Below are 25,260 nucleotides of genomic sequence, written 5' to 3'. Positions count from 1 at the left end.
GCAGTCTTCTTTTGATAGCAAATGTACTTAACCAGGACACTTAAAAGTACTCTTTCATAACAGAAACTTAAGTCAAACTCAACCTAAAAATGATCTGGCAACATCATAGCCCACAGAACAGACAGCAAGAAACCAGTCTAAGAAGAAATCCCAACCTGTAGGAAGCTAACAGCCGTAAGTGACAGCTAAGCATTAGGCTATGAAGACAAAGAGATGCTATTGGCTTCCGAAACAGGTTAAAAGGTAAAAGAATACTTCATTCCCAAACTCTGTTTAGAAAAAAAAAAGATATTAATAAGCAGAAAAGCTATACTCTTGTATAAGGAATGGATGCAAATCAGAAAGTCATGCTGATGCACTTAAAGATGTATGACAGTAGCATTGCTCTATTTCTCACAAAGCATTAGAGGCAAAACACAGAGACACTGTTCATTTAAATCCAGCTCAATACAAAAGCTCTTTGTGCAGGCAATATGAAAGTGAAACTATTAAGAACTTCACAAGCATGTAGCTTTGTCAATTTCTATTAAAAATCTTCATATGTATCAGTAAATTATGTTTAAAGAGAAATTATAGTCACTATAAGGTATCTGACTCTTCATTATGTGTTACAGGAAACAGAAAAAAACAAGTTGTTTTAAACCCAAGGCATGATACTTCCTGCCTACAGTCACTGATCATTTGAGTTTTTATTTGATGAAAAAAGTTTTTCTTACCACACAACTTTACAAGGACTCTCGGCTGAGGTCCTGATAAACCACAATGCAATAGAAATAGACTTGCTCCATATAATTATAATTAATTATAATTATAATTATTACTACTACTACTACGACTGTAGCTTAGCAGAAGAGTTCCTCTTTTTGTTTTAAAATATAACCCCACAGTATTTCAAAATTAAATTCTGTTTTATTTCTACATGTATATGATGAGTAACATTTAAATTACAGGTGTTTTTTTTCTTATAAACTTACTCTGTCAGTAATAGGCTTAACAGTTACATGCAAAATGTGTTAGGAAACAAAAGATAAAATAAAACCTATCTGTTCTAGGAATTTTAGACCACTGACTAAATAAATTTAGAACAGCAACATACCCCCAAGTAGTCAGAAGCATGTTTTTCTTTAAGAATGCTGTGAGGCAAATATTCAAGACCTTTGTTAAGGTATCGTTCATGTGTTGAAACCTTACTTTCAATGAAGGACAATTCCAGGTGAACCCGAACTATGAGACATTCCTAAGTCACATTTATATATAAATGTAGGCTAAGTCTCTTAAAAAAAATCACCCTATCTTATTTGCAAGGAAAACAGTTGACACCAATGAACAAGAATCTCCCATGGTTTCATGTATGTTTGTTAGGACCTCCTTCTTTGGATTAAAAATAAAATGCATGATTTGGTAGTATAAATTTCACCTTCCAGAAATCCATTGAGGTCCAGTGGGTAAAACAGGAACTGGGAGAAAAGCTGGGTGCCTATCTCCAGCTCTGTCACCTACTTGTATGATCAGGGCAATTCACTGAACCCTTCTGCAACTTAGTTTCCCTATCTGTAAAATGGGTATAATGATACTTATACATCTTGATGATAAGTACATGATAATCTCAAGATGAAAGGCATTTGGTAAATGCTAGCAATATCATTCCATAGGGAGCTATTTAATGCCAGAGAGTCACATTTTCAATAACGTTATAAAAAGGTAAACAAATAAATCAAAGAAACTTATCTGCATTTTTTGCAGTGTATAGACACTTGGAAACTCTAAATGCCTTTGTCTAGGAAAAGAACAACAATTACATATGTCCAGTAAGAAATATAGTTGGCATTAAAGGTTTGTTTTAAATCATTAATTAAGATCAAAAAAGGAAAAACAAAAAAGCTCTTTAAATCATACCTGTTAAAGCTGCTGGTTTGGACAGTGTACTGTACTGGTTTTGGGTAGATATTACACTCTGACGAGGACTTAATGTGGGTGAGGAGACTAATGAAAGCTCTTCTATAATAATACTGCTTTTGGGATGGTTTTTAGGAAGTTCGTTCAATCTCTGTTCCAGTGAATACTTCAAGAGGTCCAGCTTCTGGCTTGATTCATTAAATCTTGCTTGCGCCTTTTCAAAATAAAAAAAAATTTGAAATGGTTCATTTTTTTTCCTTAAAGAACCTTTAAAACAAAGTATCAGAAATTGTAATGACAATTACTTCTGAAAGTGCCTTCCTGTCGGTAACTTTCCCAGATCCAAGTAATTTCATCACATTTTTTGCACCTTCTGCTACAGCGTACTCTATCCTAAAATGATGCCGTAATTCTTCCATTCGGAGTTCAAGAGGGCTTATCACAGGTTTTGCTGCAAAGAGATATAAACAAACAACCTTCATTGAAGATAACAACCAGGTTTAATTTCTTTAGTATCAACCCCTCCTCCATATAAACAGAGGGGAGATGAAAAAGGCAAAAAAACAGGAGAGATGCATATCTGGTAGTCCAAAGAGAAACTTGAAGTGTGTAATAAAAGTAAAAAGTGATATTTTAAGCATCTACATTTGAATGAAGAAATAATTGATCAGGGCCTCAATTCAATAAATAGCTCCTACTTCCTGAAGAGCTACAATTGCTAGAAGATGTGAAAAAAAGAAAATGTCTTCAGGGGAGTTAAGGGACGAAACTGAAATATCCCAAATATTCAAGTGGCAAGGAAGTTTTGGGACTTCAACACTTCTGAACTACACCATGAGCATTTATCTTTTAAACTGCTCTGTAGCCAAGTAGATCCCTGATCAGTTTCTGATAATCCCCCTGGCTCACTTGAAATCCCATGGAATCTGGCTTCTGCCAGCACAGAGAAATGTGAGAGATTGCATACACTGCCTTTGCCAAATGGCCTGGGTTAACCATTCTAATGTCCACATCTTTGAGTGCTTAGATATGCTAACCAGAACACTTCTGAATATATTCCTTTCTGTTTAAAGCACTAAGAGTAGTAGGAACACAAAAAGGCATTTGAAAGCCCTTTCTAGCTTGAACTTCTTTTCCTTTTAAACAAATTATATACATAATCCATGTGCTAAAATGGCGTGTTAAAAAATGGTGTGGAAAAACAAATACAGAAACCAAACACCTCACACACCACAAAACAAAGCATGAACACACATTTTTCATTACCTTGATATATACAGGCCCTGACTACAAGCATTGTCATACAGTGTCAATATTCAGAAATGCACACAAATAAAGTTCAAGACTTAGAGATATACCCATATGCCTGTAAGTTTCTAGTGCTTTAGAGCTCAAGAATATATTTTTTTTATTACTTGCAGATTTTCAATGAAATGGAAGTTTAAAAATACTTGTGAAATGCAGCATGAGTATTTCAAGCCAGGTCATTTTAATAACACTTTTTTTGTTCCTTTAAATGTAGTTGTTTAGCAGTCAATCTAGCCTAAATACCTATAAAACCAGGAAAAATTCTCCTCCATCTGTCCTACCACTAGAAATAATAAGGTCAGTCTATTAAAGTATGACAAGCAGGCTTTGTACTGGCATCAGATTTTTTTTTAGCATCATAATATAAAGATTATATGCTATAAAAAAATCACTAATTATTAGGACAAAAAAAAGCATGCATGAAGTGAGAAGGTAGACCACAAAGCAAAACTGGACATCATAAAGCATAGAAAGGACAATAAAGAGAGATGACATTTCTCTTCATTACGATGAAGGTATTTTCCTTCACATTCCTTCACATGTTTTTGGCACCCCAAGACACACAAAATTTTGCCTAGTCTCTGATTATTTTTGGTTCATGCAAGCTGTGTCAAACATTCCTACTAGAAATTTATGGTAAGTCTGCATGCATATGGGTATATATCTATATGACATTCTGACATTAATGATTCACATTTCCTTTCTACACCATCACCATTATCAAAAGCCAATTCATTGGTCTGGACTGCCTGAAGAATCTGCATCCTTATAACTTCTATTTTTGTCTTGCTGTCCTGAAGCATCTGCTGAGCTGTGGCAAGAAGTTTTCGATCCTATGAAAACAAACAACAAGCTGAAATCAGAAATTTCTTCATGGATCAAGACACATTGAAAGTTTCAAAACACACATACCAAGAACTAAACCTATGCATTTCGTTCAGTACAGCATCAGGTTCTTCATGGATCAAGACACATTGAAAGTTTCAAAACACACATACCAAGAAACAAGAACTAAACCTATGCATTTCATTCAGTACAGCATCAGGCAAACTAACCACATTAAGACATTAGTGAAAATTAAGTTAGGACAGAGGCATTGGTTGATTAAAGACTGTAAGCCACTCCTAGAGAAACTGTGTGTTTCAAGGTGAGTAAAGGAGGCATGATCTAGAAACATTACATGTGTAGATTAATATTTTGTAATCTGATACTAAAGAAAGGAGAAGTATTAAGTGCAAAATACCTCCGAAACTATGTAGAATGTCTCCAATTTACTTTGAGTATTGTAAAATCTCTTGTCACAGACAAATTTGCTAGACTAAGCCCTCATAAAAGTAATTGTACTATTTAACCTGAGTTGATTTTCAATACTGAGATTAGAAATATGATGTTGCTTACACAGCACATTAAGTCTGCAGTATATTTTTCTAAACAAATGAAAGCTAAAGATTTTTTGTGTTAATAAATATGTAACAAACAAGGCCTACTTCATTAGCATTAGAACATGCCTAAAGATGAACTTTCATAAACTTCTATGGCTGCCACGTGGCTCCGTCTCTATGTTCTGGGAACTACCAGACAGCTTAAAGGTGATCTGACTTGCAGTATGAACAACAACAAAAACAAGGTATAAGAAAATTTTAGGCAGTGTATTTGTTTTGTCCAAGCAGTACCAGTCAGGGCAGATGTGTACCACCCTTACAACCCAAAGAGTATTTTGGTTAGCTCATTTTGTAGCCACTCTACAACCTCATTAATAAGTTACTTTCCCATGGACATGGTTTATAATTGTATTTTTAATTTTATAATGAAGTTATCAACTACTTAAGAAGTTAAAAATACTAAATTCTTCCCTTGCCATAACCAAGAGAAAGAACTGCAGTGAAGCTCAGATCCCAGAGCTGGAAATACTGGCACCACGCAGCATAGTGCAAGAAAGATCTGTATGCTGAGAAACCGACCTTCACGGAGCTCCTCATGACCTCGCACCTTGACTTACTACTCACTCAGATATGTTAATGCTGCCCTTCGTTCTGCAGGGTACATATACCAAGATCTACACATAAAAAGACTTTGGATTCGTGGAAAGAAATTGTGCCCCCTCTGCATACCGTAGTTTCACAACTCTCGATTTTAACTTCTAGTATTAATCAACATTACAGGGAGATACCACAGATTTCATATTTTAAGATTCCATGTTACTTATCCAATTAATGATCACACTAACTTTCCTAAATCCATACTTTCTCAAATACAGATATGAAATTTTAGAATAATCACTGCCTCTAGCAGAGTATAGGATTGAAGTAACAGATTATAAGTCACTCTAAAATCCTGTATTAAACCTTATCCATGCACCATTCTGATGTATATATATGCTGGAAGTGTTTCTTTGTCTGTATCTTCACTTTTATCTTATTTTTGATCTTGCTGCTCTTGATTATCCCTCACAGTCTCTTACTGGAATGGATTTGCTTGCTCAGGAGCAGCATTAGCTCTTCAGTGTGTAGAGCAGAGGCAATCCAGCGTTACAAAGATATCCTTAGGTTTTAAAGAGATCCCATCTTCCGAATCAAAATGTATGTGTAATGCTCAGCAGCTCTCTCAGTGCTGGAGGCTGAATACAAAGCATTTCAATGCATCTTCTGAGTACAGAAGGACTTACAGTGCCTGTAAAACTGATCTGCAAAGCTGTCATGGGATCTCAGAGAACCTACACACATCCAAGGAAAGACGATCGTTATCTCAGAAATGTTCAAGTCCAAATAGGTTGAGCTGAATGTTACTGAAGCAAGTAAAGTACAAAGGGAAAAGCTTCCCATGAGATGATGGATTTATTAACAGACTGCTTTTTCATTTTTAGAAAACAGATTATAACCTCCCTCCATTAAATTTAGGTCTCAACATAATACAACAGATTTGAAATTAGATCATATAGTACACTTGAAGAAAGGTCACAATTTAATATGTTTAAAGATGGTCCTGTGACTACTTTTTAAAGAACTACTGGATTACTGGGATTGGATTCAAACTGGGGATTTTCTGCCCCTTTTGCCCACCCCATCCAGATGGTTGGATTCTTTTAAGCTCTGCTTTTTAAAACATAATCAGCATGCTCAAGGCTACAGTTCAGACTTGCCAAATAACTCTCTACTGAGCAGAAAAAAAAAAAGAATGACTACCCACCATTTCCATCCTCTTTGCTGAAGTGGCTGGCAATGCTTTTGTGCTTTCCAGCTTGCTCTCTCCAGCCCAGTTACTATATAGTCCCAATGTGGTAGGCTCATTTAAGCACTTACCAATCGCAAATACAAGATTCAATCATAGATTTTAATTACATACCTCAATCTAAAGCAAACCAGAATTTATCTTCTCTACCTAGTCTGATCAAAGCCTGCTAACAATGTCTAATATTACAACCTGGGTGTTTAGTTAAGTTTTTCAGCCTGTTATAAGGTTACTTACCAAGGGTTTATTAGAAACCTAATTAATGTATGTCTTTTGATCCATTTGGGTCAGCTAATTATTAGTTTTAAGTGTACCTGATGTTAAGTACATGGCCCCAGAGAATGCAGACTCCAAGGGTTTCCAGGAGCTGAGGGACTGTGGTGGATGGACAGCATTCCCAGGACCTTAGTCATAATGTGCACTCCAGCTATTTCTTCTATTTGCCCCCAGCTAGTATGTTACAGGTCACTTTCAGATAAGGCTACCTGGGACAGAAGGAACTTGATGGCACCTCTGGTCCACTGAGTCTAAACTCATTTTCTGGGAGAAAGCAGTGCTCCCTGCTATTTTTTTCAAGGTATAAGGAAGTAATACAGTAGGCAGACACAACGTGATCTACCTCTCCACCAACACCTAGCCCAAATTCAGTCAAAAACATTAAGTTCCTTTCCAACAATTTCTAGTTAAAATCAGTTCTAAGGGTTATCAATGTAATTCCCAGATTCCTACTCTTCCAGCCAAACACTTCCTTTTAGTAAGTTGACTGACCCAGATAGGTGCTGGCTCAGCTAAGATCTTAAAACATTTTGATTTTACTTACTACTGTCTGGACACAAAACCATCTCACCAAGCTACTATACACTATTTGTTAGATCTACTCTTGTGTTTCCCCTTAGTGTGGAAATTAATCTCCTTAATGATTTAATAAAAGTAAATGAAAAGGACAATTCATGAGTAATGAATGAAAGGTGAAGGGAAATGTAAGTAGAGGATACTTCCCTCCCTTTTTTCTCATTTGAGAGCTATGACTGCCTTATGCTCAACAAAATGTCTTGTTGGGTTGTTTTTTGGGTTTTTCTTTGTTAGTTTCTGGATTTAGTTTTGTTGACTTTTTTGATTTTGTTTTCTTTAATTTCAAAGGTTTGGATTATCTTTCACTTGAGTTAAGGGATCCTTAGAGTACGATGAATTCTATTACACAGAAAAGAATATGTTATAAGTCAAACCCATTTAGAAGTTAGCAAACACTTTCCCTCCACCTCCTTGGAAAAATTATGGTGCTATCAAGAGAGAGTGATTGCAGTACTTAATAAATTCAGATACAATAGTAAGTGTGGCTTTATTTTTAATTTCTCTTTATTCTACCAGTTTCTACCTCTAGATTACCGCACTTCCATAAAAAGAAATTATTTCAAAGTGTATTTTATGTGTATCAATGCAGGTTATGACATCTCTATCAGAATACTACACACATCCTATTGAAGCATTTGGCACAGATCTTTTTACTGCTAACTACAACTAGATGACAAGTTCAGAATATACTTGGCAATAGTGCCTTTGTTGTAATTATCACGCACATTACAATGTTAAACTAATGCATCTTTTTTTTTCAGTGGAGCTAGGAACAACACCAGACACCAGTCAGTCCTACCAAGCTTTGCTGCTAAGTGAATCCCACATGGTCAAAGATTACTAGATGTACTAAATTTAGTAAGCCGGATTTATTATTTAGGTTGAACTGCATGTGCACAAACTGATAAAACAATCACTTCAGTGGGTATCAAAGCACAACAAAAAATGGTATAGTAATTTGTAGCAGATTTGATGGAACTGTTTAACAAAAATACAGCCCAAACAAAAAATACTGAAGCTGCATACTGTTCATACATTGTACAGTCACATTCCAGCAATGTGAAAACCCACATTCATTTCATGATCTTTAAGCATTCCAAAGCCTTACCTTTGAAGAGCCATTTGAGTACATCTGTATCATATTTTCTGCTCCCTGTTTTACCTTCAGTTCTATATCCAACTGCTTCTTTAAGGCCATCAATCTGTTGTTTGTAGAAAACCGAGGATCACTATTTGGAGTATCAGGAGTGCTAGGACAATCTGTGAATTAAAGGTAAGATATAAGCATGCAGAAAAAAAAAAAAACAGGAAGAAAACACCCAAACCACTCCCCCAAAACCCACCTTACACTCTACTCTATGAAGTTACAGGTTGAACAGAACTGGAACATCATACTTGAGAATTAAGTGACCCTCCCGTCCAGAGCTGCTTTGCAACATCACAGAAATGCGCCTTGCCATGCAAAGCCTCCGAGAGCCCTGTGACTCCTACACACGTCCTAATCCACATGAATCACTTCCGGCAGGGGGCAAACAGGCAGGTTTGCAGCTAAGCCTATTTTTATTTCAAAGGAGATTGAATTCTGGTAGAACGTCTTGAGTCAATTAAAAAATGCAGTTTTCCATTAAGCTTTCTTATACTCCTGATTTTAAATCCAAGTGTTTTAACCACAAACTTCGATAACAGTATTAGAAACTAATGAGCGCTGTCTGAATACAGCTCTTGAGTAGATCCTCATCCATTTTAGTGTGAATACTGTAGACACTGTTTATGTCAAAATTAAGAACAGATAAAGTAAGACTTTCTCTTATTGTGAAGCTGAATGTTTTCTGCTCTGCAGTCATAACAGAAACCTGGGATAACTGGATATATAGGCAGATAGGTAACTGAACAACTGACTGATCTATGGGAAGGAGAAAGCTTTTTCACTTGACAGTATTACTGTGTTTGGGTCTCCCTCTTGTTGGATTAATTTTGTAAAATGCAAGTTAGTTTTATCAATTAAATTATAAAGTCAAACTCCTTAACTTTTCATAACCAGTCCATTATATGACTTCATATTTCAGCTTCTGCTGAAACACAAACTGTTAGTGAACTGAAAATAAGTGGCCACTGGACTATTTCCAACACACCTGTCCTTAGAGCTAACTATCTTCTCTAGCAGTCCCAATGACTTCTCTTCCAACCTTTTGTTAAAAGAGGACAAATTATTTCCACTATAATAATTTAAAAAAAAATTTAGTTCTTCTACCCCAACAACTAAGAGAATACCTTCTCTATGGACAAATGGTACTGGTTTCCTGGAAGACAGTATTTACTGAATATGAACAGTAGAATCTTTTTTTCCAGTTGTAATAATTTTCCTTGTATTAAAACTAGGATGAGGAATTCTGAAATCCTCAATTACCAGAAAACACAGGCAATGCACTAGTAACTTACAAATTTTTACTTATGAGGTGTCAAGGGGAGATGTCTTATCTGCCATTTCATATTTCTTCTGTAAAGCTTCTATAAAGCTTCTGATAACTACTTCTGGAGATTTAATACATTCTGCTTCCAAGTTTGCTGGACAATTTCTTCCTAAATTGCAATCTTTGCTACATACGGATTTCAAGTAAGGAGTTTTAATTTCCTCTGCTGCTAATTCTCTCTTCACTTCAAGCCACTTACTGCATCCTCACTACTGGTGTAGCACAGAAAATACCAGATGTTAAAAAAAAACCCCATCTGCATTACTCCTCAGCTGTTTTGTCGTTGATCCTCTCCTCAATGTTTTGGCTTGGTTCCTCTGTGGAACTGCACTTGAACAGCTTTACCTTAATTCTGTTATTAGTAAAATAAAGATTAACAAAATGCTTTCCTATCACTTATGTCTTCACTTTCAACTAATCCTCATCTAATAATCTATTCAAAATGAGAACAAACATGAACTTGAAAGTGTCAAGTCTCCTTGTAAAGTAGATTCATCATATAAATGAATATTTACCGACTTTAGATATATGGTGCAAGCCTCTACCACTTAAAGATCCCAGCCAGATTCTGATGATCTCTGTGTAGGCTGTGGGGCTCCTGAAGTCTGTTTTCACAGCTTTTAAAGATGTACACAAGCAGCCTTTCTTTGCATTAAAACAACACACAAGTTGCAAATTCAGGACTAATTAGAGATACCATGTTTCAGGTTGCCCAGGCAGCTGTTATTATCTGCCTTTGCATGTCTCTGCTGTGAAGGTGTAACCACACCACTTACCTGGGTCATCTCAAGAGCTGGTCTGTACTTGTGGGTGTAACCTACCCTCTACTACTTAGCTAAAATTGTTGTACTATATGCTTTGTTAGTAATAGCAAAGGAAACTTTTCTGCAACAGGGACTAATTGCTAGGAAGAAGTAATTTTTTGTCTTCAGGCATAATGGCTGCTCAGTAAACTCCCAAATATGGAACAACATGCTTCTTAACATATTATGTTAAGAAAATTAAAAAAAAAAAAAAATTACCAATAGCTTTTCAGAGATGCTTTCCAAGGGACTCCTTCTACCATCCCCCCAACCAATCTCCCCATTACTACTCAGTAAGCAGCTCGAGGCAGCTTCTTATAGAATTCAGATTAATTTTTAAATCAGCCAGACAAACCGGTTCTATGGCAGAAAGCATTGACAGTCTCAGCAGCAACACTACAAGCTACATCTGTATTAGCTGTTTCCTTTTCTCTTTGTTCTGGAAGGTTGTAATGACTTTGCATGGCTAGTTATCTCAGATTTATTTATGTAAAGAACTTTACAGAGGGGGTCAAATCTCCTGAAAGCATTTAGTTATCTTTATAGTACCAATAAGCAATAAATTCATCCAGGTAATTGCAATCAATTTCTATATATGCCTAAAGTTAAACAAGAGTTAAGTACTAATACCAAATTGATATTTCACTCAAAGTAGGGACTGGGGAACAGAAGAGACTCTCCAGTTTGCCCATTTGTTGTTTAATAAGGGCAGTACAAGACTTGCCATTTTGGATACATTCAAACCTTGCATTGGACGGGGCTTTACTGGGGTACAGGTTTGGGCTCCTAAGCCCAAATATTCTTTTTGACAGGGAGCACAGAGTGAAGTATCAGATGCATTTCAAGTGAACTCAACTTCAAGCAAATGGGCATCTTACTATGCTGAACAACTATGAATGTTGTTGCTTAACACCAGTGAGTTTTGTGCAACTTGTTAGTACACATCCAGGCTGCTGGAAGAGCTGCAGTGCTGCTTCTCCAGCACCTGAAATATCCTGTTTTCATAAAATATACTCACCAGACTTAAAATAAGTTTATAGGAATGATTTGTTATTTAATATTTGGATTACCTGAGGACAATGGCAGTTTTCAGTCTGAAAGGCTTATCTGAATTCTGATCTTTGCTCTTCTGAAAACCTTTTCAGTTTGAGTTTGTACAGTGCTCACCAGCAAAAACTTCTTGCTTCTAAACTGCCTTTTACCCATCACTGCCATCTAAATTATATTTATAAAGAGTAGTTACATAACTCTACTCTTCTGAGACTGATGCTCATTCCTTTGGGATCTTCTCCCCAGATGCTACATGTACTACTACTTCAGTAAGCTCAGTGTGAAATCGAGGATCCCACATAACCTTCTGAGTTTGGGTTTCCAGATGGTACTGCAGTGTGCTGCTTAGCTACTCAATTAGCAGCAAGTACCCTTTGGTAAATAGTTGATTTCAATCTTGTTTGAGGATATTTAATTGCAGTTAGCCTCATCAGTGTCATACCCAACAGAAATACCTGCAATGCATTTAGGCATTGCTGAAGGAAGGAAGAAAGATGCATTGTCAGGCTTTTCTCAGGGAGTCAGAAGGGTGGATCAGCACTTGAACTGAGTCATCAGTAGGTCCAAGGCAGCAGTGGACATTCTGCACTCAGAAAATATCCAGTGCTGACCTGGAAACTTCTGAAGTTCAACTGGATTTCCACTGGGTAACAGCTAATTTTAATTACTAAAAAAGTGACAGGAGATTTTTTCAAATTGCATCAATAATATTATTCTACTTTAAGGCTCCCAAAAGTTATCATGAAACTCCTATGGATATGAGCTTATAGGTGGAGTCTGCTGTCTAAAAAGTCACTGCCTATTATCAGTTTGGTTACTACCTCTACCAGTTTCCAGTAACTGCTCTTATGTGGACACTTTGGTGTCCAACAGATTAACCTAGTCATTTGTAAGGACAAAGAAATCCCCCAAACAGCAAGCTAATCATATTCTTTTAAAAAGTAATTTATTTTCTTTGCAATGCCTACAGCCAAATTTGATGTAAAGTGGATAGCTTCCATGTCAGTTAGGAGGATGGAAGAAAAGGCATTAACTTGTCTTTGCGTTAATTTTGTCCATGTTTTACCCAGTTTTATCAATTCGCTCGGAAGTTTTCCTGTCACTGTACTCCTCTATCCCCCCTAACTTCAGCTCTATGAAACACACCAATTTGCCAATTTATATATTTTATGTGTTTTAACTATATGTCTAATTAAATCAGTAACTTGCTGTAGGTAAGCTATTTCAGTCTTACACCTCCCTGAGTCATATTAGAAACCACAATCTGTACTGCTACTTTTGACACAAACAAAAACCCACCAATTTAGTCTCTGCTATTGTACAGAAGTATGTTTTCTAGACACAAAATTTCTTCATCTCTGAAATAGAAGTAATCATCCCCATGGGAAACATTACATCTCTCAGACTTTCAGCAATAACGGTTGCTAGGGTTGTCCTACTCATTTTATGTTGCTGGATTCTGCTTCACTTTTAAGTGTTGACCTACAAATTTTAAAATTCTGCATCCTTGTATGACTAATACACTGCACAACAAGGGCAGACTTGGGTACAAAGTCCCACTTCTAAAACAAACTTAGATTCATCAGCAATCCCTATAAGGTAAAGTACACTTATGTTGTGCTAAAAGTTGTTTCTAAATCACATATCCACTGTCAAATCTACCCTCACATGCTGTAATAAAGCTGTTTGACAAACTGCACTTTCTGGTTAAAGTTTAGTACCAATTCTTCAAATAATTGTGAGCTTTCAGCTCTAGGGAAACTACCACAAAAACATCTAAACTTGCTTGGAATGGAATGTTATTAGAAGAGATTCTTCTACAGCAGATTCGTTAATGCTACATTTAATGATTTCAACATGTATTGATTACACTGTGCTGATTAAAAAACAGTTAACACTAAAAATTAGTGGCTTGTTAAAGAGTAATGCAAATTACTGCTCGATACTGTAAGCAACAGAAAGAGTCACAACAGCCTGTGTAGCATTTCTCAGCTCTGTATTGGGAGCACTTTGCACATACATGTTCACACCCACTTTTCAGATACAGGAACACAGGAAGATTAAATGACTGCTCTAAGTTACCAAAATGGTCTTTCCACCAGTCAACAGAACAGTCAAAAAAAATCTTTAGAGTTCAGGCCTGACAAGTCAAAGGGATCAGCTCAATGAATCTCAATCCTGGCTTTGCTACTTAGAACCTGAAAAAACCTACCCAGTATATTCTGTTATACAGGGAAAAACACAAAATAAAATACTGAAATTCAGTATTTTAGGAAATACTGAAATGTATTAAAGTGCACAAAGAGAACACAGACCTTGACTCCTCCAGCTCTTGAACCCTCTTTACTTTATTTTCAGCATTCATGATCTCCACAGTCTAAAAATTTCCCATATATTTCCATCTCTTTTAAGTAACTTGTTACTAAGTGACCAGAAGAAGGTCAAACACATGCTAAAGTGAAAAGCAGTAACAACGAATAAAGATAACTCTGGAAACAATGCACTTTTTGGGGAGCTCCCATATTCACCAGTAAATGGTTATTAAATTCACTGCCTATTTTAGCAAAAGCAAGATTTCCCTAAGTGAGGTATCTGGGACCTGTCCACTGAGGTATCTTATGTGGACTGATGGCAGCCACCTTCAGGGTTATGTATCCATGTACTTCCTCAATAACGTGTGTGTGTGTGTGTGTGTGCGCGTGTGTGTGTGTACATATATCCACATGCACACACACACAGTTGGCATGTCATAACTTTTATATTACCAACTTTATTTTGCAAAGGCCAAGCTCACCAATACCTTAAGTCAAGGCTAAGGCTTCAGTATTAAAAATCAAAATATCACCAAGATAACTTGCAGCCATTTGTCTCAAGACAGACAACATTTACTGATAGTGCTCCCCCTCCATGTACTACTGACCATGAATGAGGAAGGAGACAAGCACTTAAACTACAAGGCAAACGTTACAAAAAACTCAAGCACTTCAACTTCAGACGGTGGGTGCTTCCAAATATTTTATCTAAAAAGAGGTATTAACAGAATTAAAGATTACTTCTTTTTTTTCTTATGAAGAGTATGCAAAATATTCTATTTAAATGGGTCTTGCATGGGAATACCTGATGTGATACTTTACAGAGAATATTAAGATCTCAACAGAATTTGCAATTTTTTTCCTTGCATATTTCCATGATTAAGACTGTACAATCTATCTACCACTAACACCTAGGACAGAATGGCATTTAAAAACACATTCCTAAGAAGTTTAGCACACATCAAAAGCATGTAGAAGCATATAAGATCAACCATGATCTTTTATCCTTTGAATCTCTTCTGCATTTCCCAAGACATGCACAATGACAATATTGCTCATTAACTCATTACGATCAGGCTTTTAAAAATGCTACACTGCAAGGAAGCATTCCAACATGAGCACTTCTGTGCTCATCCACTTTTCGAGTTCTACTGCTAGATTAATTTTACAAATTATGTCTGCACAGATTTTTAATATTTGGTCTATACACAGTTTGTATGCAATTCTTTTTCTGTTCCACTCTTCCTCTTCCTTTAAAAGCCACAGTCCTGTCAACTGAAGCAAATTTTCCTAAACATTAGCTGACAGAATGCCTCATGCCTACCAAAAGCCCAATGGCTGTCTCGAAGCATACATGATTGTATTCATTTCCATTTCATGCTGCAGCAACCACTTAGCTTCACTAGCTCCAGCTGTGTCCCTGCTCCACTTCTTGTATCCTCACACAGATGAAATGCAAAAAAAAAAAAAAACTGCACAGGTCACCATGGACATCTGAACACCTCTGCAGAATGTCACTGGGCCAGACCATGAACTGCGGACATCACCCACCACTACCTCCTAAATTCTCACTGTAACCAACCTTTCATCACAAGGATGATGCAGACTTTTGTTCTACTGCCCAAGCTTCCTCAGGCTTGGCATTCACTTCACATGAATCTTCGATGGCTTGTGCACATTATTAACATTTTGCCAAGAAGAGTCTGTGCAATGTGAAATCACCAGGCTGGCAGTATCTTCCAGGCCATTCCACAAAGCTCAAAGAGGACTGTTTACTTTCACAACATTCCATCTTAAAATACCAATCCTGGTATTTTTAAAAAATACATTCAAAATTAGTATTGACTCGCTGCCATGCCACAGAAAATACTAATTAAAACCATCAACTACAACCATTCTGTGAAAACAATTTCAAATTGTCTTTAAAATAGTAGCTTTGCTGTGGAAAAGGCTGGAGACTAAACAAATTGTAAGAAATGTCACTGTAAGAAATGTTTGATAAATTAAATAACAGCACAACTGGAAAACATTTTCTAAGTTAAGTCTTAAGTTAAAAAATGAAAAACTAGCAAAAATTTTAAGCATAAATGTAATTTTTCCTGCACTGAATAAAAAGGTGCATCAGTGCTGATGTCTACAGTGTAATTCAGAGAAAGTTACTAGACGAGTTCATGAAATTTGCTTTCACACAGAGAAAAGTTATTAGGAAACATTACAGTGACTGAGAAAATATTTTAGTATGTTAAGAACTGAAAGTGAAGAACTCATAATCCATAAAAGACACTGTTCCCTAGAAAGGAATTTAAAACTCAAAGGTACTGGACACTGATTTGTGAGTCAAAACGAAGAGACATACATAAGTAACAAGCTCACCAGCTATGGATTTACTTGTTCACAAAGCAGTTTTTTCAAGTGAAATAGGGAGAGCTTATCTCAGCTACAAAGAAAAAGTGATTTCATAGTAATGCATGGTACCTGCAACATCTTCGAGATCTGTTACAACAATGTGTGCATTTAGCTCCTGTAACTTATGATGCAAATCTTCTAACTTCTTATTGGATTTTTTCAAAATGTTGTCCACATATGCCAAGTTCTTTTTATCCGTTGTGACCTTCCTGAGGTTCTCTGCTCCCTCCTTGATTTTAAGTTCCTTTCTTATTTCTCGCTTGATTTGGTCCTTTATTTCATCCAGCTTCTGCTGTACCATTGTATCTGAGAAGTCCAACTTCTGGCCAGTACTCACATTCTCAGAGGTTACAAGGCCTTTGGCATCCCCCTAGGAAGAAAAACAGCAATATAATCACCAGGCAACACTGTTTCTGACAACACACACTTACAGTGCCCAGCACTCAGGTCGCTGTGGTTAACCCTGTAAGGCCATTCACTAACCTCAGGTTACACTCACACTGACCTAAAGCAACAATATCACAAGATATGATGTTAACTGGAGCTACATTTTACAACAGATTTATTTTAAATTTAGTGACATCTTTACTATGCTTATTTTTAACATCAAGAGATTTAAATCCTTTTTTATTTGTCATGGCTGATTGCCTGGCAGTTATATGCCTCAGAGCTAATGAGTCATGTTTGTAATTTTACAGATTTAATTTGTGTTTTAATAGACAAGATGGATAGAGGAAAGAAGACTAACTTCTAATAATTATGATGAAATTTTATACATTCCTTATAATAGATTCCTTTTAAAGATTGTTTAAGAAAATGTAGTGATGTTTACAGATGTTTAAAGAAATACTGGCATATCTATAAAGATTTGTCAGGTTATTACTGGAAATACATTTACCAGGTCTTTTTATTTTTTAATTATTCAAATAAAGATTATTTTAAAAATTTTTAAAATAAAACTTAATATATTTTAAAAATAATAATCACTAAAACCCCCAAATCTTACTTTCTTATGCAGGCAAGCTAGGCTGAATTGAAAAAAGGAAAGTTGCAATGATGGAACAGGAGTTGGAGTAGTAAGGGAGCAGGGGATGAAAAGTCTTCAGACTTCCAGTACACAGAGGGTCATAATCGTACCGACTATACATTCCCGTGTCATTGAGAAATAAGAGCACAGAGGGCACATAATGGAACCTACACCAGTGAAGTTCATGTACAATTCATTACATATGTGACAAGATTTGTGTGCCTTATGCACAGACCCCGGACAATGAGCAGACATTAGGTCCTACCCAAAAAATTCCAGCTAGAGGTAAATGAGTGAAGATCAAAGAAAGATTTTCCTGAACTTGAATTTGATCTCATCCTAACCTAGAATTTATTAAATAAATGTCTGGCTTGATTTGCATGTAACTACCCAAAAGAGCAAAATTCCACTAAAGTTTCTTGAACACTATGATGAAGTTGCCTTGACTTCTGAAAAATGAGGTGAACAAAAAGGCATTTTAAAGCATAATTAAAATGTAGGAAGTTTTTGTCATAAAATCAGTTATCATCACAGTAGACAGTAGAAGGAAATGTTTGGGACGGAGTTCACAGAGCACAGCTCAGACTAATAAACTGAAGAATGTCCAGAACACAAAACTACTACAGATACTCTGCAGTAACTTGGTTTTCAAAACAATTTGGATCATGAAGGTTGTTCCTGGGCCCTGCATGTCAACAGATAATGCTGGTCAAACTATTTCAATCCATGCATACTCCAGCAATACTGCCTTCCATAAGCAAGATGCAATCTACTAGTCCTCAACTATAATTTCCCAAGTTTCCTGAATCTCTCATTAAAATTTGTCTACCCACACATTCTGCTTTTAGTACAAAAAGTTAACAACTCAAAGATTCAAAAATATTCAAAGTAATCAGAAACACCATCTTGCCACAGGATTTGACTATCAGTTAAAAAGAGAACAAGTAAGCAATTTGGAAATACAAAGTAAGAAATGAAAGGGAAAAAAACCATGCACATTTACTTTAAGTGCACTTGTGAGTGCTTTTCTGTCAGTGCAGATTAAAATAAATAATTATGCATATGTAGAGAGGCTATTAATAGCTGGACTGGGAAGTACATGGCCTTGTTTCCATATATAGGCACACAAAATAGAATAGATTTTTTTAAAAAATAGAATAATCAATAGCAATGAGCAACTAGTATAAAGGTTCATGAAATGAAATGAAGGAAGCCATCCACCACGAGCTGAGTGTTTAGTTTTGAGTAAACTGAAACTGAAAATAAATTCATAGAACAACTCTATGGCAAACTACTTAAGTAATAAGTATATCCAAATCAGATTAAGATCTTTGATTTCCCTAATACATAAAAATTAAGAATATCAAAAAAAGAGCATCAAGATTAGTCTGCTATTACTCAGCCTTTAAATAAAGAGATATTAAAAATGTTTGTGAATAAAAAGCATTTATTTTAACAGCACAGTTATTCATGCCTGTTCTGCAAGCTTTCCAGAAACAAACTTATGTATCACCTGCTTCCTTAAAGCAGGATATTATACTTTTTAAAGTTCAGAGGAGAAAGACAAATGAGAAATGTAAAAAACCCCAAGTCAAATAACAAAACCACCAAAACCCAAAAGAAAACCTTTTTTCTGTGCTGTAATAGCACCTGAAGTTTGCTAAAATTATGCCAGGAATATACACTTCTCAAACAGAACAATGTAATTAAGATATAAATAATTCAGGAATATTATTCACTGGGGTTTAGCAAAGAGACTTCAGTTAATTGTTCATCCATTGTACAATAATGTATTTTGTTACATTAGAGGTTTTTATCCCTCTACAAGCCCTATATCCCATCTGTTAAAGTGATGTTATGTTCTTCCATAAAAAGGTTTTTGGAGCCCTTGTTCTAGACAGAGTCCCTAGTAAGCCTTCAATGAAATTAAATCTCCATGATCATTAGTAATTTGCCTTTGGAATTTGCAGTAATTGAGCAGAAGTTCTCCTCAGCCTGAGCAGTCTCAGCAGCATCTTTGTCCCTGGATTTAAGGGTTTCAGGAGAGACTTTTCTTCAATCTGCTTTTGAGACAGTAGAGAGTTCACTAATGTGGATAACACTGGAAGCTGGTCACACTGCCTGTACACTTAAACATTCTTTTTTAAATCCCCCCAATAGCCACTGCTGATACTCCTTGTGTCTCTCCTGTCATCCAGAGTTAATTATACTTTTGAGCAGAAAGTATTCTCTGACCTAGTTATCCAGATGTGTCACCTGGCACAAAGGTCACTGTGAAATAAATTTTTCCAAGGAGGCAACTGTGCACTCAGTGACCCCTGAAGGTCACTGGGAATGCAAAGCAACAGTGTGTTCTGCAAGGGAAGCTGCTCTGCTCCTCTGAGACTCACGTTTGTACCGTGCTTTGCTGCTGAGATGCAACAAAGCTTTGAGACAGAGTCTCATGCTGCAAAGATGAGCAGCCTCAAAAGCGTCCCAGTTTAAGATGATGTCCACAATGGCACAAGACAGAACGTCTAACAGTTAAATCAGTGAAATGAGGTAGGATTTTTTCTTTAAGAAAAGCACCTCCCAAGTGCCAATTCAAAACTGTACTTTTAAACTGAATTTACTTAAAATACAGCATATTCCAGCTTTATTACATGACAACCTACTATCAAGTCTCTGCTTAAGAGTTGAATATCCTTTCAAAAACTATTTTTCTCATTCTGATAAACTCTCTCCCAGGATAAACCTGACATCCTTTAGGTTGTAGGTGTTCTGCCCACTCAACCTGAAAATTAAGTAAAAAGAAACAACAATTAGGGGCAAGGCCCAAGTCCTTTCCTTTGCAGTGCTCAAACAGGCAGTGTGCAAAGACAAAAGAAACCATTCACATTCTCTATGCCAAGAAGCTATCAATGAATTTTGTACTACTCTTCCTGACTCTCCCTCTCCAAATCACTTAACATAAAATATCTTAAGAGTGGAAATGCTCTAAAACAGGTAATGACTAAACCACTCTTGCTGGCAAAAGAGACAACAGGCCTCACTGCTTTACAGTCCAAGGCAAAAGAATGGGCAGCCAGTTACTGATTCTCAGTTTCTTTTTAAATTCTGGTAGTGTTCTGACTGCTGGTTAAAAGAGAGGGGCCAACCTTTGCTGGGTGATCCCAGTACTGGACAGCTCAGCACAGCATCCTTTCCCCTTGTGCCACAGCAAACTGCTGTTTGATGTTCTGAAACATTTCAGTGTGTAATGAAACTGAAGATACGCTTACCACAATTAACTATCAAGGACCACAAATTAGATACTACTGCTTAATTATAAAAAAAAAAAAAAAAAGGAAAAAAGGAGTCCATTTATGCAGCCTTCCCATTGCAGAGGGCTCAACCTCTCTTCGATTGCTGGCTCAAAGACTATCTATTTACATAGATTAATTCAAGATGCCAGCCTTCAGCCTCTGTACTTCTGGGAAATGTTTTAAGTATAGTTGCTGAAAATAATGAGTAGTGGTCTGAACATGTCTTTTAATTATACAGTCTCTTCTGGCTGGTGTGGTGAAAGAGAGTAGTAACACTATTTATGAAAACCACATGGGGCTTGCACTTTTGCTTCAGATCAATTCTGAACCAAACAACTGGTGAAGCAGGTGCTTTGACATACTGGATTTACCACCAAAATCCCATTTAAGAATAAAACATCCAAACTGCATGGCAGTGGCAATGGTACTGCTGAAGAGAGTACCACAAAGCTGAACATACCAGAGAATCTGCTTAAGCTGTGTAAACCAAACGGCTTTGAATTCTAAATGAGATTCCCAAACTGCCCCCTCTTAGAAGATAACACTAGAACTCTGGGCACCAGTAACTGCTGAAGACTTGCTTCTAAGATCACAGTACAACTTCACTGTGCTATACCATATATTCGCTATAGAGGATATAGATTAGAGCAATAATTTTGATTTCTCATTTCTGTTAGAAGTTGTTACAGAAAGGTGAGACTTAAACTACATCATGATTAACAGATGATGAGTGCTCGTGCACAATATTATTTACATTTCACACTGATGTGCTCCTAGCCCACACTAAACCTGCCTTTAGAAAAAATCCCAAACCAGACCTTATCAAAACTCACAGTAAAACTGCTAACATTTTTTCTTAAAAGTATTAGCATTTCTTTTTACATGCTCTTGAATTAGTAATAATTTCAACAGACAATGAGACAATTAAAAACCTGTTTGACAAATATAGTAGAAAATGCTATACAAAAAATAGGATTTTAATCTTGTGTATGATTTTAAAAGTTATCATAACCTAGAAAGGCTAAATGTTTATTAACATGTAATTTAATTTTGCAGAGCTAGAAGTACAGCTTTGGAATTACTAGGTATCTTAGTATAATAATTTTCTGAATAATTTTTTAGGGAAAAAAAAAGGAAAATAAAAAAAAAGCTGCTTTTCTGAGCTAACTGCCAAGGTTCCCAAAGTTCTCTACACTAATTCCTAAAACTAGAGTAGTCTTTTATTTTACGAACAATGTTAATCAACTGCAAACTTCCCTTCCCCCCTGAAGTCATTCATAAAACCAGATGTGACGGCTTGTCTGCATTACTGGAACTACATGGACTATTTCCTCCTACTCAGAAGCAAATGTGATTGTGGTCAAGATCTCAGCACTCACCCAATGTGAAGAACTGAAAAAAACCCCCTACTTGTAGGCTTAATAGATTTTGGCATTAGTTTGCTGTGCTAACATGTCACAAATCAGGATTTAAATTTAATCTAAGTCACAGCTTTCTGCTTTGTGACAAGAGGCTGTTAAAGGCAGAAATAGCCACAGTACACTACATTATATATGGATGAATTCAAGTAGGACACTGATTAAATGGGCTTAAATTCATGTGCACAAACAGCAAGTGCACTGCACCTGTAAGATACGAAATAGATTTTTAAAAAGGAAAAATATGTTCCTTAAACAGAGAGGTCCTCAATCAGCTGGTCACCTTTGGGTGAGCTATGCTCTCCCAGTTTGAACTGCTGTCCTGGTGAATACTTCAGGAGGAATGTTTGCTTGCAGTCATACAATAGTTGCTGGGCTGCAGCAGTTGGTCCCACGGCTCCGCTATGAAAAACTGTGTGGCTTGACTCAGCCAAAACACCTCGTCTGAACAGGTAATAAAATTCCCTGGGGAGTCCTTGCTATCTTCTAGCTTCCAGCCACCAAAAAGCCCTAATTCAGTCAGAATTTTCTAACACAAAGAGTATGGCCCTCAAAAGGTGCTCCAACTGCAGTGAAGACTTGTTTACAGCACTAGAAGTTGTGTCCATACAGTGCTGTGCCAACACTAATGAGAGGAAGGGGCATAAGAGAGAGAGACTTTGCTACAGAAGGGAAAAAAAAACATTTTAAGAAATGTTGCCTTCAGGTGCTTCTAATTGCAGGAGCTCCTGATAGTTTTACACTAGGAGAAGAACCTGCAAGAAGGCTTCCAAAGAAATATGACATTGAAAGAAAGTCTTCACAGTGACATGTCACAATCACAAAAGTTTGAGGGAGGCTATGGCACAACACAGGTGATGAGCACTCAAATGGGAGGCCAGCAAATGGCTACAGCATCCAAGAAGCATGACTACACATTCTGGCAACAGGCGTGGTACAAACACTTTAGCAGTTTCCAAACTTTTATCTCTAACTTGAAGTTCCAACTCCAAGCCAAAAAATTCCAATAGAGTCCGGTACAGTGGAAACAAAACTTCCCCTCTCTAGTTTCAGATGTGCAAAAGAAATAGCAAAATCCTAGTTCCCATCAATAGGGACTGCTGTCACAACCTTTATTAACATGTGCCCAAGAAGATCAGGATATGAAATTATGGCTATAATAATGCCACTTCTCCATTGTCTGTGAGACTTTGCTTAGTTTTCATTTAGCTTCTCATCACATATGAGAATAACATACTCAGAAGAAAACGGCTTTTTATGTAAATAGTATTGTTTCAAGCAGACCGCATATGGTAGATGAAGCTCTATTAAATGCCAAAATACAAACAATCCCTTTCAAGATACAGGGAACAAGATTTTATGAAATGTTAATACCATCGTGCATGCTGAAAATATCGCCAATAATGATGTATCATAGAACTGTGCCAAGAAGACTGAAGTAATTCCCCTAAAATGCAGCCTCACCAAGATGCATGCAATCAAAGCACTGAAATGATAATGCCTGTAACATTATCATATATTAATAATGTGGCAAATATACACACTCCCCTTTAAAAGATAAGGAAAACAGGTGGATTAAGTGACAGTTCAACAAATGAAAGAGAGGCAAATTTAAAGAAGCAGAAAAAATTTCAAGACTAAGTTCCTCAGCCACAGATCCTGGAGCTGTATACTTACTGTACAGGACTGGGCAGCAAAAACAGACAGGTATCTGTGTCCTACCTCCTACTGCCAACACAGGAATTTCATGCACAAGCTTGTTTTGCATTTTCTAAATTTCAACTGAAAAATTTAGTCTTCTTTTGAGAAATGTCTTGGTGAAAAAATTTGAGATCCCATAAAAATATGAAGTAGTATATGAAAATATGAACTAGTAAATAGAAGAAATGACCATTTTTGTGTGTGTTTGACAGGTTGAGGCTTCTTTAAAATAAAAACCCCTTAAATTTTAAAACTGATAGCAAAATGATGTATTGTGAGGGTCTTCGGTATTTGTGAATTTTGGCGTTTTTTTGCTTGTTACTTTAAACACTTTCAAAAAACCTGTAAGAATTACAGTTTTTTTTTTCATGAGAACACCTGCAATTTTCTGTACTATATAAATATATAAACAACTTCATCCTAATGACCTATAATTATTTCTTGAATATATACAGTATGTACTTTTAAAATACAGTGTATTTTAATACACTTGCCTAACCCTACATAGGGGTACCCTTGGTATCCATTTCTTTCAGAAATTCATACACTCATTTTGAATTACTGCCAGAGACTGAAACAAGGAAGGGGGCTTGACTTGACTGATCTCTCTGTTACATTAAGCTCAAGTTTGGTGCAAGCAGTTGTTATAATGCTTTGAAGTGCTTGAAGTATAACATAAGTTACTCAGGAAACAGAACTATTTCAGATAAAGGTAAGGTCATGCAAATATTGTGTGGTGAATTTGCCTCTAAGTGTAAGTAATACAGAAACTAATCTGTCCACTAGGGAGAAACACTGTACCCCTTGCCCATACTGCTTCCACCACAACCAGTAAGGTATCTGCTGAAGTGCACGTTAAAGCAAACACCTAAACTCAAAAATTTCTGCTGCTACTGAAAGGTAGCATAATTTTGTTCTAGATCACCCCAATATAAATCTGTTTATTGCATTTTTTTAATATAAAACATTTACCTGTTTTTGGCTAACATTCAGAGCAGAGTAATATTATACATGTAGCTCAAGATGTTTGAAAAAATAACGTCAGTACATTATCCAAACTACAGGATGTGGTATTTAATTGGGTAGAAGAGATTTTCAAAGGTTAAAAGGTCAAGTCAGACATGAGTCACAATCATGTCTTATGACTTTGATAACTCCTCCTCAAATTCAATGCACACTGTACAAAGGTGATAATTTGGTGGGCATGCATCCAAAAATATGCTTACTTTAAAGAGAAGTTACCATTGCAACCATACATTTTCAATAGCTGTAATGTTAAGATAAAAATGTGTGGGTAAACTTCTGCTTGTGAAGGAGTTTTAGTTACTATGCAGAAATACAAAAATAAAACCTCAAGGAACCCAAACCCTATTTTATTAATGCTTAATGACAATCAGGTCCAATCCCAGTGGTATTTTTCTTGTATATTATGAATGAAAAATGAATTAGATATAGCTACCACTAAAAATATATTATTATCTATCTCGGGTAATACAACAGATTG

At 36.3% G+C, this 25,260-nt stretch overlaps 1 protein-coding gene across 1 annotated transcript in view; it reads right to left on the bottom strand.

Annotated features, from left to right (window-relative positions):
* Positions 1-25,260, bottom strand: part of PKN2 (protein kinase N2) — a 53,708-nt gene that overhangs the window by 14,350 nt on the left and 14,098 nt on the right. Inside the window, 5 exon segments of the mRNA XM_041421330.1 lie at positions 1,897-2,110; positions 2,202-2,347; positions 3,920-4,037; positions 8,393-8,544; positions 16,396-16,696. Of these exon segments, the coding sequence (XP_041277264.1) occupies positions 1,897-2,110; positions 2,202-2,347; positions 3,920-4,037; positions 8,393-8,544; positions 16,396-16,696 (931 nt within the window).

Source organism: Onychostruthus taczanowskii, unplaced genomic scaffold (genome assembly GCF_017590055.1).
Source record: "Onychostruthus taczanowskii isolate IOZ18803 unplaced genomic scaffold, ASM1759005v1 scaffold7, whole genome shotgun sequence".
Taxonomy (NCBI): domain Eukaryota; kingdom Metazoa; phylum Chordata; class Aves; order Passeriformes; family Passeridae; genus Onychostruthus; species Onychostruthus taczanowskii.
This window is presented reverse-complemented; position numbering and strand designations above follow the sequence as displayed.